At 39.4% G+C, this 17,851-nt stretch overlaps 1 protein-coding gene across 1 annotated transcript; it reads left to right on the top strand.

The window, feature by feature from the left end:
* Nucleotides 1–4,662: 4,662 nt before the first annotated feature.
* LOC136282760 (uncharacterized) lies at nucleotides 4,663–17,570 on the top strand. Its single transcript, XM_066170592.1, has 13 exons — nucleotides 4,663–4,903; nucleotides 7,405–7,765; nucleotides 8,521–9,144; nucleotides 9,876–10,106; nucleotides 10,704–10,819; nucleotides 10,916–11,076; nucleotides 11,245–11,582; nucleotides 12,363–12,604; nucleotides 13,098–13,247; nucleotides 13,619–13,795; nucleotides 14,538–14,676; nucleotides 15,734–16,061; nucleotides 16,954–17,570. Exons 1-13 carry the CDS (start codon nucleotides 4,847–4,849, stop codon nucleotides 16,964–16,966), a joined length of 2,937 nt encoding a protein of 978 aa, XP_066026689.1. The 5' UTR covers nucleotides 4,663–4,846; the 3' UTR covers nucleotides 16,967–17,570.
* Nucleotides 17,571–17,851: the final 281 nt, after the last annotated feature.

Raw genomic sequence — 17,851 nt, 5'->3', positions numbered from 1 at the left:
ACTCTGGAATGGTATTGGTATTTCAGTACAGTACATTAAGTCGTTCAGTGATTGGTTTAGCGACCCTGCACAATCTATTATTCCAACTATTTATATGTTCAAAACTATTAGCTGCGACTTTATTACTCGTGTTTCCTGCGTTTGAAGCCAGTCGCGTCACTTGAATTGAAGGGAAAATAATACATTTATCCTCGGCTTTTTAGCTTCCTTTCGTCAGTTAAGTTCTGCCATTATTTCCCTCCAACCACGGACAGTAAGATGTGGAAGACTCGTGCCGTAAAAACAAAAAAAACCCACCCGAACTTTTCTCCTTCGTCTCTCGTATTTCTAGTTTTAGGTTTGTCATTCGTACCTTTCTATATTTTTAAATAGTTCACTGAGAGTGGAGAATGCTTTGCTTTGGCTTTACTGACAATTAACAAGGAGTTTAAGAAAATCACGACAGCAACGGCAACGGGAACGTCACTAAACAAAAAGTTTCACGGGAAGAACAATGACTGTGCACGTTGTAAATTTTGTAAATGCTTTGCGTCCTCAGCTGGCTGATTTTTTAAAATTTACATTTCTAATTTAACGCTGTGTTCCATATTCAGTTTCGAGATAGCTTTGACAGCGAGAAACAAACTAAACGGCTTCAGAGTATCACGAGATTCGTAGGTAAAATATAAGTAATTTTTTAACCGACGTTGTCCACGGCGTCGCCGTCGTCGTTTCTTAAACTCTGTAATGACAACGTAGTCTACAAGCGGTTTCTCGTTTTCGACGAAGTCCGTTGTGCGAGTCAAAAGCCGAAATCAGTGGAAAAAAAATGATGCTGCAAGAGAAAGGTGTAAGGACTAAGGTAGAGTGGCATGAAAAATAAATTTGCCTCTTTCTCTAGTTCTGTGGTTTAAAGTAATACCAACATGGAAATATGAACTTTGCAAAGCAACGGAATGCAAGTTTTGGTGTGTAATTATGAATAAACAAGATACCATCCTTTATAAGATGCAGAGAGAGACGCTGCTACTCCAAATTAAGAAAGGGCGGCAATTATTTGAACCAGATTACCATAATTACTTGCTGGCTTGTTACCTGTTTTAAGTTCAGTTAAATTCGAATCTTTTCCTATCAGACCATAAAGTTGTTTCGCCAGGTCCGTGTTTCTGCCTGGATTTTTTAGAAAATATTTTAGTATAATTTTCTTTCGTTTTCGGTTAGTTCTACTAGATTTCTTACATATGGAATTCATATTTCTTTAACCCGTTACACCCTAACATCAATATGCACATTCTCCTTAATGTTCTCTATACATTTCAAAATGTGCTGGCAAGGAGAATTTGTTCAACAACCAAAAGTCAGTTGAGTATCGTTTCCTTTATTATCATGACCTTAATGTTCCATTCATGGGTTGATGATTGAAAAAGGAGAGCAATTAGGATGCTAGTCACTCTCAGGAATTAAAGGGGTTAACTGACATCTCAACTGACACCCCTTAGGAACTTAGGACCTTATATCAGCTACTCGGCTAGGAAAAGTTGTATTCTGATTTAGCTAGTCTGTTCTTTAAAATATTTCTATTACTTGTATTGTTTTCGTTATTCAGGAACTGAAGTATGACGGTAAGAAATTTAAGGAGGAAAGTCGTTTCTGTAAATGGTAAATAAATTGAAGGAAGTTACTTTGTAGGCAAGAAAATGTCCCTTTTAGTTGAACAGGAACTTTCAAGAATTAATTTTTTATTTCGGTTTTTTGCTCATGGAAGGAACGTAGTCTACTGTTGTCCCTCTCAACCTAAGAGAGTCTAACACGCAAGAAATTGTTCACTTATTTTTATGATAAATTTGGTACTAATTTTTTATTGTAATTATCTTATTATTTCAATTTTTACACAATCCTCTAACACATGGTAATACTGTCAACTATAAATACTGGTAATAATGGTCTTACGAAATTGATTGTGCCGTAGCTGGTCCTCCTAGAAGTTTTTATTAATTATTTGAAGTTAAAAAAAAGAAGTGTTAAGGAAAAAAATTATTCCTTTAACAATAAATTGCCTTTGCCCGCGCAATTCTGTAACTTCTGAAAACACGCGTGATATTAATTCTTCATTTGACTCAGCCCCATGCGATTACCTATACTAACTAAAAAATTGTATGTTTTGTTAGAAAACAGAACTGAAACTGATGCCAGATGTAAATAATATAGTTTGGTCCTTAGAACAGTGTAGGACACGTTTTCCTATTAAAAAAAATTAACAATAGCGTGGTAATAAAAAACATGGTTAATAAAAATATTTCAACAGGAGCTACGTCACAAATATTTTTTTCCAGTGGGGCCCTGCATAAAATAAATTACAAAAATATAAAAATGATGCCTAAATAGTGATAATTGAAAATTTTCATTGAGACAGAAGAATTTGAAAATTGAAGATATAGGCGATATAAACTTTGAGGCTACGGTTACACAATTGGGACTGGAAACAATGGGACACAGAGAGCTAACTTGGGGAATGTCAACTGCTAAAGAAGCAGACAGAGCAGGGAACATGGAACTCTGCCTGACTCATGATTAAAATACATACATACAATTACTGTCTTGTATCATTATAACAAATTTATCGGGCAAAAATGGTAGGGGTTAAGCAAGAAATGTGAACATATTATGTGGCATTAAATGTAATTACAAATTTTAAAGAACAGAGATAATGACAGAGATACAGGACTGTACATGCATGTTCAGCCTCAGGCAAATGCTATAGGAAAAACATTTAATCATGTACAAAAATACATCATGCGGTATTATCTGGTACAAAATAACCTAAATATAGTATCTACCACTAAAATCAAGAAAGATAAAACCTTACCAACAAAGAGAACACTTAAAACAAGTGTAAGTAAACGAAAGAAGTCAAGCTTGACTGAAGAATGGTTGATGGCAGTCATGGTGTTGCACATTCAGCGCCCCGACACGAAAGTTGCTCAACCGGTCCCAAAATAACTTTGATGGTGTCTTTGTAATGTTTGGATCAGACATTTAAGGAAGTACACAGAACAAAGGATAATGCGAATGAAATGCGAGAGAAGCTCTCAGTCAGCATTATTTTACTTCGTTTGCGTGCAGTAACTTTTTCCGACCATGGCCCATGTTTTTCGGAATAATGATAAATTATGGACTCGGAAATTTTTTTGAGAAGTATGAAAGTAGCGCACAGCAGGAAGCTTCTTCTGGCCAGCCGCCATTTCTCCTGGAGTTGGGGGGGGGGGGGGACGGGGTAGCGTATAGATTAGATGTATGGAGTATAAATAATCCCGTAGTACCCCCTCCTGGGCAATTATGATCGAGGGTCTTCGGCGCACAGCTCAAATATAAATTTTTTTCAACAAGCCCTTGAATGAAGGCGAACAAACAATCAAAAAGTCCTAGAAACAATCTCAGTCCAAACGTTGCGTTTTACATCTAGTGACCTTGTCGTGAGACAACAGAAAAAACTTACAGTATCAATCTCAATCAAGTGTACAAAGTGATAAGGTCAGATATTGTTTCCGGTGCCTTTAGGTTGTCTGGCGGATGCTCGATACTTACATTGAAGCGATCTTAAAACAGACTTCAGACGCTTCAAGAGACAGAACCCAACCCGAAAAACTAAGGGAAAAAAATGATAATTATTACAACAGATGAGGAAAGTAATGCGGTTAGTTAGCGTTCAACACACCTACTTGTATACCAATATTTACCACTTCCGCTTTCTGCTTATATTTTAAATTTTTTTTTTACTATGCTTCATTGCTATACCTTTGGTACCAGGCTTCTTTCTATCTATGGAGATTTTTTAGATCCCCCTCCGAAAAAAGACTCTGTTCAGTTTATTATTTCAGCTCTTTCTGCGGTTTCCTTCGCAGCCGTTATCACATTCGGTCTGGTCACAAATGTGCTCTCACCTCTTTGGACGAATAAAGGTGGTACTTTTCTTTGCTTAACGAATAACGACTGCGAAGAGGACTTGTATAACTAAGGCGTTACGTGCATCACATGGTGTGTTCACCAACCAGCTAAATTCAGCTGATAACTCTTTAAATTTACGAGGATGAAAACGATTTAGTTTTCGCATACTTCGCAAAAATCAGTCCACTGAAAAGTGGTTGGAACTAGAGATAAACCAAGATACCACTCCATAAAAAAAGTAAAATACTTTTATTAATCTTCCTCCCATCAATTATTGTCATCCCATTATTTCGTATTCATGTCCCGTTTAGAAAATAGGGGAGAGGAGGCATGGGCAATTTTCCGGGTGCAATATTCATTTTCATCTTTATTTCTTTGCTCCTTCGTTAAAAATATATTTCTTTTGCGTTTTGATCAGCTTGACTTTCTTCTTCTATTATTCTTGTGCATGAGTAGTTCTACAGGTCAACCCCTTTCCTTTCCCCTTTCCCCCTTGAAAATGAATGGTGAACTGTCTTTCCTACTCCGAAACTGATCTGTTAGAATTTCCTCATCCTCATTTTATCGTTGATCATTGGTTGCTCATCGTCGATCAAAATAGATCCCCCCCCCCCCCGATTATCACCAACCGTTGTAGGAAAATAATAAATACGTCACATTTAGGGAAAAACCCGAATATGTTGGCATAGAATTTGAGAAGAATTTGTTTAATCAAAAACAAAGGGTACTTACACAACACGGAAATGTTTACGCATTTGCTCTATATCTACCCAAATAATCAAAACGCAAACTGACGAGAGCGTCGAATTTCTATTGCACTCTCGTCAGAACGTATTTGATCGCGCAGCCGACAGGCAAAGAGATAAAAGTAACCAAGTTCGCTGATTCAGTAAGACACATTGCTCGTCGTGCAGTTTCTACAATGGTGTACGAGATTGTTTTTGTCGCTTTCATATTTGTAGGAATCAACACAGGCAGTGTAAGTAATCCCGAATATTTATATATTGTAACTGTTGTTTAATGTGTATATTAAGACTGTTTGTAATACTAGTCTTGTCATGATCTGCATAATTTATTCTTTTAACGAGCGCTTTCAACAGCAGAATCGCTATAACTGTTATCAATATATGATTTGTTATTGTAAACATAATTTTCCACAAGCTCCAGTTATTTCGTTTTGATTACGAAACTGATTCGACTACAAGCAAACTTCAAGTAATTTTTTTACTCAGTAGTGAAATCACAGAACTAATTTACATGCGTTGCAGGAGTAAATCATCCTATTCCAATCGATTGCTTCCGACAAGCTTAATGTTTGAGAGGATGTTTGAGAGGATGTCTTCGCTGTCACGTCAATAGGATCTAGATTTTGCCGGTTTGGCACGTGTGAAAATGACCACAGCGTTTAATGAAATCGATGAGAAAAATTACCGTTTCAGGGGAGACACGCGATTGAGAAAAACTACAGCGGTGCGCCGCTAGGTCACGCGATAAGCACATATTTAGTGTCCAATACTTAGACAGTTGATTCCTTGCTTACTACATTTTCAGAGGCGTTTTGGATTTTTGCATTTGACAACAAGAATCAAATTTTCATTCCGATAGATGAATAGACACTTTGTTCTCTTAAAAAGTCGAAACTGAAAGTGGAAGGGTCGTTGTTCAACAACAACTTCCTGTATTTCTAATCAGCATAACGATTTAGTGACGATTATCACAAAAGATCTTCGTTATCTTTAATCAAACGTGTATATTCTATGAAGTCGGAAGCATGATTACTGTGGTAATCGCAAGATAAACTGACGGACGTTTGGACTTTATGTTTTTTTATTTTTTTGCGTGTTAAGTTTTTGCTGGGCTTATGCATTTACGCTACGGTAAGCAAATTATGGGAGGCGATTGCGTAGCGCTTTATGCAAACTAAGAAAATAGGATAACTTTCGTAGCGCGAAATTCGTTTGGCCTAAAATTTGGTGGATGAATCTGACAGCGTCAGTGATGTGATTGAATACACATAACCTGTTGAGCAAAAAAAAAAAGAAAGAAACTAGCAGAACATGACTATGCGAAAAAAATCTCACCTCCTGCTATCACACAAAAGGATGAATAGGTATCAATTAGATGTCGGTTTGTGTAAACACAAAAAATTGTGGGAGGAGATTATTCAGTTTTTCTTGCTTACGAAGCGCGAAATTTAAATATACTCGGATTGAACAGTCGTGTCGAATGGGAGAAATTGACGAGCGCGTGCGACTATTTCCACTCGCCATTGTTTTTTTTTAACTCCTTTCGTTGAATTGAAATACGGAAAGAGAAAGATACCCGTAAAACTACATGAATTAACGACGCGCGAGGCTTCGGACGTTATCACCAGGTTTAAATCACACATTAGAGGAAGGAGAATATGAACCTTTTTGTGCACATCAGGAACAAAATCCCATTCACGCAGCGCGAAATTTAAATACCCGCACATTAAACAATCGAGCAAATGACGATAGTCTTCTAAATGATTCAACGGCGGTGGTAGGCTTCGGACGTTAACACCAGGTTACACATGCTCTAATATATATATATATCTTTCGCCAGTTTTAAGCAATGTAAAACGGTGACATTTCTTTACTTCAGATACGAAAGCTACAGTCGCCCCACCATCCACCCCACCGTGACTATTTGCATCCTAAAAAATCTACCAGAATCACCCCACGGGGAGGATTTGTCGTATCACCAGTTTTGCCGATGGTTTAAATCTGCCGCTCGTATGATAATCGGAAATTTTGAAAAATCCCGCGTGTATTTTAAAGCTGTTTCCGCCATTGTTCCAAAGTAGCCATATACGGTCATTGTTAATCGTTAAACAAAGCCTGCTCAACTTTCAGCTGATCCGCTTTTCTTGATACGAAACAGTTATCAACCAAACATACGATCAAAGCTAGAAGACAAATTGAAAGCGAATTATTTTATACCAGATGAAAACGGATGGGTAAAGATCACAATGTTGTTGCCGATCACGTGTAATGTTATTTTGACTAGATGATACTTGAGACCGCTGGTACAAAACGTTATTTGCGTAGGCTAAAAATAAAATTTCTCATAATTAAACTGTTTTTATCTCACCGCAAAGCTGTTATTATTTAGTATAACAATTTGCTTAGGATCGTACCTCCTGAGTGGTATTGTTTGAAGTTGTAAAATTACTTTTTCAATGAATAAGAATTGATAACACAATCCAAGCTACCAACTGAATTCAAAACTAATATTTTCTTTCTTGATCTTAAAAGCCAGCTTAGCAGGCGTAAACATTGAAGCGTAGAAAAGAGAGGAACGTAAAGGAGCCTCCCCTCCCTCTCCCCCTTCCCTCCCCTCCCCCATTTAGAGCTTTTTGTTTTTGTTTTTGTTTTTTTTGTTTTTTTTTCGGGAAAACAAAGTTTAATCCGACAACACTAATTTCTTTGTTGTTGTTCCCCTTCTATCTTCTCACAGTCGCTTAGCGGTAGTTCTCCCAAGTTGTCCAGTCTATCCTGCAAGGAATGCCCTGCAGGATCTTTTACAGTCTGCTCTCTAAATGAAGAGTCACGATGTGTAAAGTGCGCTGAAGGAACATACAACGATAAGCCTTCTAGCCGAGGAACATGCAAGCGCTGCACCAGATGTGGTTACAATGAATACGAGTTTCATACCTGTAATTCAACATCGAATACTATTTGTGTAAAATGCAGCAAATGTCCTCCAGGCTTCGGTGTGTTCAGGCCTTGTGGAAAGACGAGAGACACTGGTTGTGTTAAGTGTCCAGTTTCTGAGAGCTTCCTCAGCAGTTATGGTAAAGTTGAATGCGGAATTAAAGGTAATAGTTGAGTTCTTTCCAAATAAAAACGACTTTTCTGAGAGCTTGCTCAGAAGTTATGTTGAATGCGGAATTAAAGGTAATCACTGAATTTCTATCCAAAATCAGAGCGACTTTTCTTTTTCCTCAAGCGTCTCGTAAATAGTGCACAAAAGACCAAGAATAAGTACCCTCTTCAGCCCGAAAGGTGTTTTCTGTCATGAGATGAAACGAGCGGGTTTTCCTAGGGCCGTTATGTTGTGTATGCCTATGGGAGGTGCCCACCAGAGGAGGATGGACAATTGGGAACTGTCGTTATCAACCCATTACACCCTAACATCAGTATGCATATTCTCCATACTGTTCTCTACACATTTCCTGAGGTGCTGACAAGGAGAATTTGGTTAACATTCAAGAGCTTCTTTAGTTGGTGATCATTTTCTTTATTCTCATGACCTTAATGTGTGATTCAGGGGTGACACAGCAAGGAGAAATTAGATGCGGATCACTCTCAGGGTGTAGAGGGTTAACGCCGGGGATAAAGAATTTTTTGGGGGGGATCACATGGCTTTTGAGGGAAATGGAGGGGGTATTAGTCGTCGCTTCTTCAGACACTCGTGAAAATTTCGAAAACCAAAATTTTTTTTCGGTCGCGAAGCGCTCTGATACATCTTAAGTATTTGAATATTTGACATTGAGAAGTTTGAGTGACGCAAACTGGGACATACTACATGCCAATTGTATCTCATCATGCGTCTCATTTTTCTATTTTGCAGTTGATTCTGTTCGCAAAAATATCAAGGAGAAAAAAGTGCCCAAGGAACGAATTTTTGCTTTAAGAGAGGAGGTTAATCCCTGGGAAAATGGCAGAAAGAACCCTAAGCCTCAGCATCAACGTGCATTTTTCGAGAAACATGTCAACGCTAACATCCTTGCATCTGTGATACCTTCTGTTGATCCAACGCCTTCAAGTGTTTTCTTCTCTACAAAGCCCACAAGTGCTGTAGACCAAGGAACAGTTTTGGTTAGTTCTGCTTTTTATAGCTCACCATCATCATCGCGGAGCGTCGATAGGCCAATTACTCCTCCCGCGGGAAAAATCATCGGCCCTACACTCCGACTGGATATTCCTTCCAAACGTCGACCTCCATCTCGCCCGACAGAAAAATCCGTTTCCTCCTTTAAAACACCGACAAATTTTAAAATGCCGGGAGATGGTGAAAACTATCCAAGTCGTGAACCGCGAGACATCCGTCAAAACAAAACAGATGCAATGACAACGCGTATAGCATCACCTGGTTTACCTTCAGAGAGCGTCAAGGCCGAGAACATTAACTATGGAATGGATGACGAAAATAGCACAGAATCCTATCGACATCCTACTACCAGGTGGAGGCCGGGTAAGGCTTAACTGACTTTGTCCTCCTCAGCGGTTTTGTTCCGTGTCAGTGGCCAAGCTGCTCTTACCCTTGGCAACACAACCTTAGCCCTTCTTACTCCCCTGACATATCCAGGGGAAGGGTCCGAGGGTCACGATCTCATCTCAGTCAGATCTGTTTGGGTATTTTTTACTACTTGTCCGACAACAAAATCCTTGCAATGGTAGGATTACGTGCTACCATTTAGCATGAAGTATAATGAAAAAATGACCCAAAAGATCAAATAAAATGATCTACAAGAGTTCTATTTCCTTATTTAATTTGTTAGACCCTATTGTGGAAAAGAAAAATTGCCTTTTCTTTATCAAAGTTTGGATCCCCCCAACAATAATTTCTGGATCGCCCCAGGGTGGTAAGGTGACGTTGTCTCCTCAGTCTGAGAGAGAAGCACTAAGGTGGCGGGGGGGGGGGAGGGGGGGGGGGAGAAATTCATCTCACATTTCTTTTCGATGTTCGAAGGAGAAGTGAAAAGCTGTGGGAAATAATCCGTTAGTTTTCAGGAAACCAAATAAACTGAGACAAGAATAACAACTAGTGTTAAGAACTTCTGCGAGCTTTTTTGTGCTTACAGTGACGCTTAACGCTCAGTTTGCTACCTCGACCATGTGTCTGTGTAATTCTAAACGAGATTTTTAAAATATCTCTGATATATCAGCCATTTTTGTCAGTTCCTTTCGGTGATCTTTTTACAGGAACTGATAATGACAAAGCGACATTAATGGTCACAAGTAACAGCGGACGTTTAGAAGTCGAAATCCCTCCTCCAACAAAGGAAGATAAAGTCAGAGACTCACACCATGAACCTAGCCAGGGTGTGTTCCAACATTCTCAAAACTGGCTAGTGATACTGGTGGTAGTTTCCGTTGTTGCTTTGGCGACGATTTTAGCAATCAAGCAATGGAGGCAGCAAAAGAAAACCAAAGGTAAATGATTTGGACGTCTTGCAGCTGAGGGATTTATTTATGTTAGGTTATTTGGAGAGCATGGCATGAGGTACGTCACTTTTGACGTGCGCATGAACACTTGAGTGCAATGGATAAAAAGACATCTGAATCCATAGTACAAATTTATAATTTTTAATGATAATGATGAAAATAACCTTGCATACTCCCCAACGATTCTAAGAAAGTAATACAGAACCCCCAAGACCCCCCTTACCCCCAAGATTTCTACTTACGCCCTTTCCTCTTGCTCCGGGATATGTTAAGGACGTAGAGCATGATATCCAGTAGCGCTTGATATCCAGTTGAAATACGAATCTGTTTTAGTATGGAAAGGTCATCTTTTACGTAATTGAACATATTAAACATTGAAAACATATTGTTGAACCTTTTGTTGCAAAGCAGAATGAATTTACAACAGAATTCAAAAGCACCTGAGGAATTATACTAAAACAGTTATTTGCCTCAAGCGTAAAAAATATTGTTGAATAATGCCCTCGACTTCGTTTCGGAGATTGTTAAACAATATTCCGCCATTAAGTTATTCAAATATTTGCTGCAATGTCTTGTTACTGACAGGGTGTAGCCTCGCTTGTCCTCGTCCAAACTGCAGACGCCCTTCACGCTGTGTGGCATCGTCGGACTGCTGTGATGGGGCTTCTATATCAAGCGCTACAGGAGCTTACACAGAACAGGTATAGTAATGGTGGGTTCGTCCACAATATTGACCATCCTTGAACACTTTGTTGCCATTTCAGAGAGTGATTTTTACTGCTTAATTTAACCGATAGACCGAGAGCCCCACAAGATCAAAGCATACTCAGGAGGATGAAACAGGAGATTCTCTACCAAATCTCAACAACCCAGCTCAGCACACTTTGCTTCCCCTTCAAAATAATCTTGTGGTCGCAGATGTTCATCATATCTCTCAATCTGATGGAACTGACTCAAGGTAGGTGTGGAAACGAGTTGTGTAAGCTCAGATTATTTAAATTTTTGTTTCTTTACCTAGGTTTTCTTGTTACTGAGGTCGATTTAAACACATGTTCTCCCCATAAGGGGACCTCCAAATCACAGTTTCCACCACATTTTTAATGATAATCGACCTCGTTTCCTATAGGTCACCTGGATACATAACGGAAGCAGAGGCCACGTTCGACAGCTCTGGTGGACAACTTATCGCACCGGACTCTGATGTCTTTATCACTGTAGGGAGTGGAGCAGTTCAAGAGGGCACCAAACAGCGTTTTTTCTTCCGCGTGCCCAAGGATGACTCCACTTTGTTGCAGGATATCCCGGATATGCCCGAAGGAACACTAATTTCCCCCGTTGTCGAATGTGGACCTCACAACGTTACCTTGCTCAAGCCGGTGGAAATCACTGTTCCGCATGATCTGTGCTTGGACGAGGTCAGGAAGGATTTGATAAGGGTTTACAGATGGGAGCCATCTTCTAAAGGTAACTGTAAATCGCTATGCAAAAGCACTTTAAAAACAATTGCTTTCACGCACAGATGGGAGTGGTACAGGAGGGTTATGAAGCCCGGAATCAATTAGAGCGCTGAATTTGGGCTGGACTGACCAAACAATATGGCCAAGACGGCCGACTTGATTGGTCGCACAATCTCATCACCCCAAGAATGTAAACAGTTTATTCAAGCTTGGGTACCGGAACACTCTCTTAATTTCAACTTTGGAGATGTTTTGGTAAGGTTTAAAATAATAAAATGAGCCGGTTTTAAGATAAATTTTACACAACCAGTGGCTGTTTAAACTTACTAGACCAGGGCTTACAACGATCCTAAGTATTGTTTAGGAAGGCATTTTTCCGGGTTGTAAGTATACACAAATGTACGTTCTCGCATTTATGGTAGCTACACCGTCATTTTTTAATTCCGGAACATCCAATTACTAAGGGACGAGTCCTTATTTATCATCTGGCTTGGGTGGGGACTTTGGGCTGGTGGAATTTTGGTTGTGTCAAAATACAAATTACCTAATTCTCCCATAGGCCCCTGTAATATTCGTATTATCCCCCCCCCCTTCTCACTGGCAGTTAATCGGCAGTCAGTCACCCTTTATGCTCTTTTGGCGACGAATAATTCTCTCTCCGTTCCCTCTCAAAACCATGTGATTCCCACAAAAATCCTCCGTATCCCCTGTCGTTCCCCCCCTCCACCTCCACGACGATAGTTGATAACTGGTACCTAAAGACGCTGTCAAATTAATTATGTTAAAGGGCCGCCACAATGGGAGAAAATTCCCTCAGCATCAGAAAAAAACTGCCAATCCAAAGCATGGTTTACAGTGAAAAAGAACTCCATCCTCATCAAGACTAAAAAATTTTCCATTTGGAGCGTGTTCGCCTGTGGCGGAACAAAGAGGAAGAGAGCGACTGTTTACTTCAGCAGACATAACCCGAGAAGTGATCACATTTACCTACGATTCTACATTTACAGTGATAATGAGGATTCAAGGAAGGTATGTCGCAAAACGAGTACTCAGCTAAAATGGTCAAGTATTGTATAATGAGCTCAAATAAGCTCAGAGGACGGATTTAGGGAAGAAGTACAGGAGTGCGGACCAGCCCCCTCTCCAGCTGCGTTACTTAGTAATTACTTATTATGCAATGAGTAATTCCTTTAAAAACTCAATACCTGGGGCGTACATCTACCAATTTTTTGAGCCTGGGTGTTTTCAGACTATTTTTTGTTGCTAGCCTGTTCCAGGCGTTCAGTTAGTAAACCTGAGAGAAATGGTAAATGGTAGCTGTAAACGGTACGATAATAGCGGAGGAGTGAAAAAAAACGAGGGAGGCTTGGGTCAAGTCGCGTAAAGGAGGGAGGTCTGGGTCGGGTCGACTTTGTAATACTTGTTGCACTGTTTTATTTGGATTGAGATTTGTGTTGAGATTTATTTTACAACATCTTAAGTGACGCTCTTTATGCTTTGATTTACATCTTTATTTACCAAGCGAGTGAAAGCGCAGGAGAAAGAGTCTTTTCCTGGCTCGAGATCATCAAAGGAGAAACCGTTTAAGATGTACGACGACGAAAAGGATGTGATCGTGAAGCTCACTGATCTTGAAGATGGTTGGGAACTGGATAAGACTCCCAGTGTACAGGTATTGAGCAGATTTAACATGCAATTCCAACAGATCTTGTGGTATGACCGCTGGACACTGCAAATTATTGCATGACGTCATCTTGGATTTTCTTTAAATTCGTTTTCCCTTTCCCCCCCTCTACCCCCCAACAAATGCCTAATGCTTCTTTAGCGTGTCATGTTTCGTAGCATGACAACTCATTCTTACCAAAAATTGCTTCGGAATGTTTTCCCATGACCTCAGTTATAAAGTTATGTGCGGAGTTGACCAAGGTCTTGGAGAGTGAGAAAGAATTTATGATATCAAAGAAACACTTGGATGGTTCATTTCTTTTTCCATAAATTGAGTAGTTTCCATGCAAGGTAATACGTTTCAACCTTTCTTTGTAGAAATACAACTACGACACTGCATATCGCAATGGATTCCGTGCCAAAGATGCCTGTGATTTTGCAGTTAGACCGGCACGTCCAGGAGTGAAAGAATTTTCCTGCAACCTTAAATTTAATCAAGAAGACAGCTTAACAGAGTATTCAATTTATCTTTACCCGGGGTATTCACCGCGACAGGTGAAATACACTATCTTACAGAAGTCATAAAACTTTCGTGCGGCAGTAATTGAGCATTCGTGCGCCTGTAATTACGTTAATTTGTGCCCAAGTCATGTAAAATTAGTTGCCCAGTCGTAAACCATTTTACTCTTCCTGTGTTTGTATATCATTGCTACCACAGTCGAACAAAATTCGTTCTCCATTCGTTAAACTGTCAGTCGAGGCCCACATGTGATGAATCGCAAAACAGTCGCATCCCTATGGTATGTCAGTATAATTGCTAAGGAGTGCGTTATATCTCTCTGTAGTCACCCCGCGCCAGAAGGTTATCGAAATAACGATAAACTTTTCGGATTTAACTGGTCGTAATTGGCTTATTGTGAGACATATTAAGCCTGTTTAACACTTTCTAGCAAACGAACGTTGACACGACCGCTACAAATTAATATCTCGTTTCGTTCAGTTTTGCTACTGTCATGTGCACTATACCGTTTTAACCACGGGTTCTAAGCACCAAACTCTGTGCCTTACTTTTTAATGCGTGACAAACTGGAGGTGAAGAAATAGAATAAAATCTACGTTTAACCCCTGATAGTCACCCGAACAATTATACTCAACAAATTTTCTCCCATAGGATAAGTGAATATTGTTGAATATTCATGAAGCAAACCTACAGTAATTGAACCGGGGTCGTGTACGTAGCGTCAATATGTCTTCGAGGCTGTTTTTTTTAAAATTTTGTTTGTTATTCAATCCGCAGACTGGTCGAAATATTTTTGTCCAAAATTCTGAGAGTGGCACTTTTTCCAACGGTCGTAAGGTTGCGGGCGCAGTTTCTATCACAATGCCACCAGAGGAAAACGAAATCAATGGAAGCCAAGAAACGATAGCTTCAATGGGTTGGTGACATCGATTGGTTATCATAATAGCGCAATTTTTAATTGAGTGTCAAAAGTAATGCGGGATTACATTGGTTTTCCTTGATTGGGCTCCTTGATTAGCTTAGACAGTTCAAGCCACTTTCCCAGCCAATCAGATGCGTGACTAAAAAACAATCGGTATAACAAGATAATTTGGTTTTATCAACTGAGTTGATAATGCAAATTTGCCGCTGTAAGGAGTTTCTTAAGCTGACGTTTCGAGCGTTAGCCCTTCGTCATTCGCTCTGACTAGGGGCAAAGCTCGAAACGTCAGCTTCAGGAACTGTTTACGGCAGCCAATTTACAAGTTCAACTCAGTTGATGGAACCAAGATATACTATTCAGTTTAAGCCGAAATGGTCCTCATGGAAGGACTCTAAATGCTTCTCTCGCGTTTCTATATGTTTTGAGAATCATTTTTTAACAAGATTCACGACACAGGATTAGGTGCTTCTAGATATTCCTGGGATCTACGAAAACCGGAACATGAGTGATTTAAGAACAATTTGATAGCGATTACCCTTGCCGAGAATAAAGTCTGGAAGCGAGATTCAATCTCTTCGCTTGATCATCTCTAACAAAAACCTAACTAAAACAGTGAGAGCGAATTCTGATGTTTGTAACGGAAAACCAAAACCAAAGTATTATTTACCAGCAGTCAGTTCTCGGGTCAATATCACAAGGAGTCAATGAGAATTCAAATTAAAAACCAACAAACTGCCTAAAGCGCGGGAAAACAGGAGCGAACACGTCGCAATCGATTCAAGTCTTGCATCTAATTGGTTGAGAGAGGCGCGAATTTTCTTGAACAATCACAGGACGAAATGCAGCAAAACAAAAGCAACTACAGATTACCTTCCATGCTGAAGTGAAAATTACTTTAGAATATTGGAGCTCAATTGAGAGGAATACAGTCCCGTGGTAGGATTGACGCGACTTGGATGAATAAATGGAGAAAGTTTGTCAGCGCATTTACGGAAAAGATTAAGGTAAAAGCGATGATATTGTCTAAAAAATAATTTCTATTTTTTGGCAGATTCCTCAGCCAATCAAACAGAATCTTTCAGCTGCGATATATCCTCGCTGGGCAGTGACAGACAACCAGTAACAGAAGACCATTTCCACTGCATACGCGAGGAAATCGGTGCTAAATGGAAGAATGTCCTGCGAAAACTGGGTCTCAAGGAACCAGAAATCGAAAATATTTGCGTGAATCATAAGGAATATGGGGTGGAGGAGAGTTTTTTCCAAGGTCTGCTGAAGTGGAAAAAACGTTTCGGCGAGGAAGCTACTACCGAAAAACTGTGTGACGTTCTTCGTGAGGCACGCTGCACGGAAGCTTTGAAAAAGTTAAGAAAATTAAGGTATGGTCTCTAAATAAAAATGTCATTGTATTACTATTATCATCTTTATTCCAGATTCGGTTGCATCTGAAATAAAATCAAGAATTTTTCTAATTGACTGTCGTAAGTACTCTGGAATTGCATTGGTATTTCAGTACCGTACATTACGTCGTTCCTTGATTGGTCAAGCAACCCTGCACCATCTATTATTCCAACTAATTATATGTTCAAAACTATTGGTGGCGACTTTATTGCTCGTGTTTTCCTACGTTTGAAGCCAGTCGCGTCACTTGAATTGAAGGGAATACTACATTTATCCTCGGATTTTTAACTTTCTTAGTCAGCTGATTTCTGCCATTATTTCCCTCCAACCACAGCGGTAAGATGGAAGGACTCGCGTGTAAGCTGGAACTTTTCTCCTTCGTCACGCCAATAATTTTCATTGTTGACTGGCCGTGGAGACTGCTTTGCTTTTGGCCTTACGACAATTAATAGGGAGTTTAAGAAAACCACGACGGCAACGGCAACGAGAACGTCACTAAAAAAAAAAGGTTTCGTGAGTAGAATAATGGCTGTGCACGTGCGTTATAAATCTTTGTAAATTTCTTCTCGTTGTCCACGGCGTCGCAGTCGTCGTTTCTTAAACTCTGTAATGACAACAGTAGACAACGAGCAGTTCCTCCTTTTCGGTGAAGTCCGTTGAGCGAGTCGAAAGCCGAAATAAGTGGAAAAAAAAAATGATGTTGCAAAAGTAAGGTGTAAGGACTAAGTGAGAGTGGCATGAAAAATAAAATTGCCTCTTTCTCTAGTCCTGTGGTTTAAAGTAATACCACCATGGTCATATGAACTTTGCAAAGCAACGGACTGCATGTTTTGCTGTGTAAATTTTAAATCAACTTTCTGTCCTCTTAAGTTGCAGAGTGTGAAGCTGCTACTCCAGTTCCAGGAAGGGCGGCAATTCTTTGAACAAGTGTATGAAAATTCCATATTAGGCCGTTTTACAGTTGTGTACTTAGTTGCCAAACCTTTGATTTGGAGTGAGACTGAAGTTAACTATGTTGTGATATGGCAGTATTTTGATTTCATGGACTAAATCAGAAATAGAAATTATGTCTCAATGTCTTCTGTAATTCAACATTACAAATTCCAATTAGACCTGGAAATAATGGACAGAAAGAGCCAACCTGGAGAATGTGGACTGCTAAATTACTATTCCCATTAATCCAATTCTTCATGATAACCAGCATTCAAAGACAAAACATATTTTTTTAGTTGCCATTGTGCTTTAATACACTCAACTGTGATTGTCCTCGGATACAGTTGGGATATGTTTTTAAATCCAAAACTTTGCATGTGCAGCAAAAATTTTGCGAATCAGACTTTTCAGCAATCAAACTATTCCATCAAGTAATTAAAACAAACACTTTTTATCAAAATTAGGTATCAATATGAAGAAAGTTAACTTTTTATCATGTAAAATATCAGTGGTAGCAATTAATACAGACTTTTTTTTTTGTGTAATCCACAGAAACAAAATTATGAATAAAAATAATAATCTGATTAATGTCAAAATCATTCTTAAATGACACTCATTTTTCAATTAAGGCGTTGAGTTGGACGCTCAATGCCTTCCTGAAACGAAAGTTGCTCAACTGGTCCCAAAAATCCTTTTAGTGATGGTGTCTTTGTAATGTTTGGATCAGCCATATATGGAAGTACTTAGGACATAGGAGAAGCTGTCACGGATGAAATGCGAGGGAAAACTGCTCTCAGTTAACATTCTTTTACTTCGTTGGCGTGCAGCAACTTTT

Source organism: Pocillopora verrucosa, chromosome 8 (genome assembly GCF_036669915.1).
Source record: "Pocillopora verrucosa isolate sample1 chromosome 8, ASM3666991v2, whole genome shotgun sequence".
NCBI lineage: Eukaryota > Metazoa > Cnidaria > Anthozoa > Scleractinia > Pocilloporidae > Pocillopora > Pocillopora verrucosa.
This window is presented reverse-complemented; position numbering and strand designations above follow the sequence as displayed.

Bases quoted from the DNA above. Each gene is read 5' to 3' on its own strand.
- LOC136282760 (XM_066170592.1), top strand. From the start codon at position 4,847: ATGGTGTACGAGATTGTTTTTGTCGCTTTCATATTTGTAGGAATCAAC. The intron at 11,583-12,362 runs GTAACTGTAAAT...ATTATGTTAAAG, and splicing joins ATGGGAGCCATCTTCTAAAG to GGCCGCCACAATGGGAGAAA. The intron at 13,796-14,537 runs GTGAAATACACT...TTCAATCCGCAG, and splicing joins CGGGGTATTCACCGCGACAG to ACTGGTCGAAATATTTTTGT.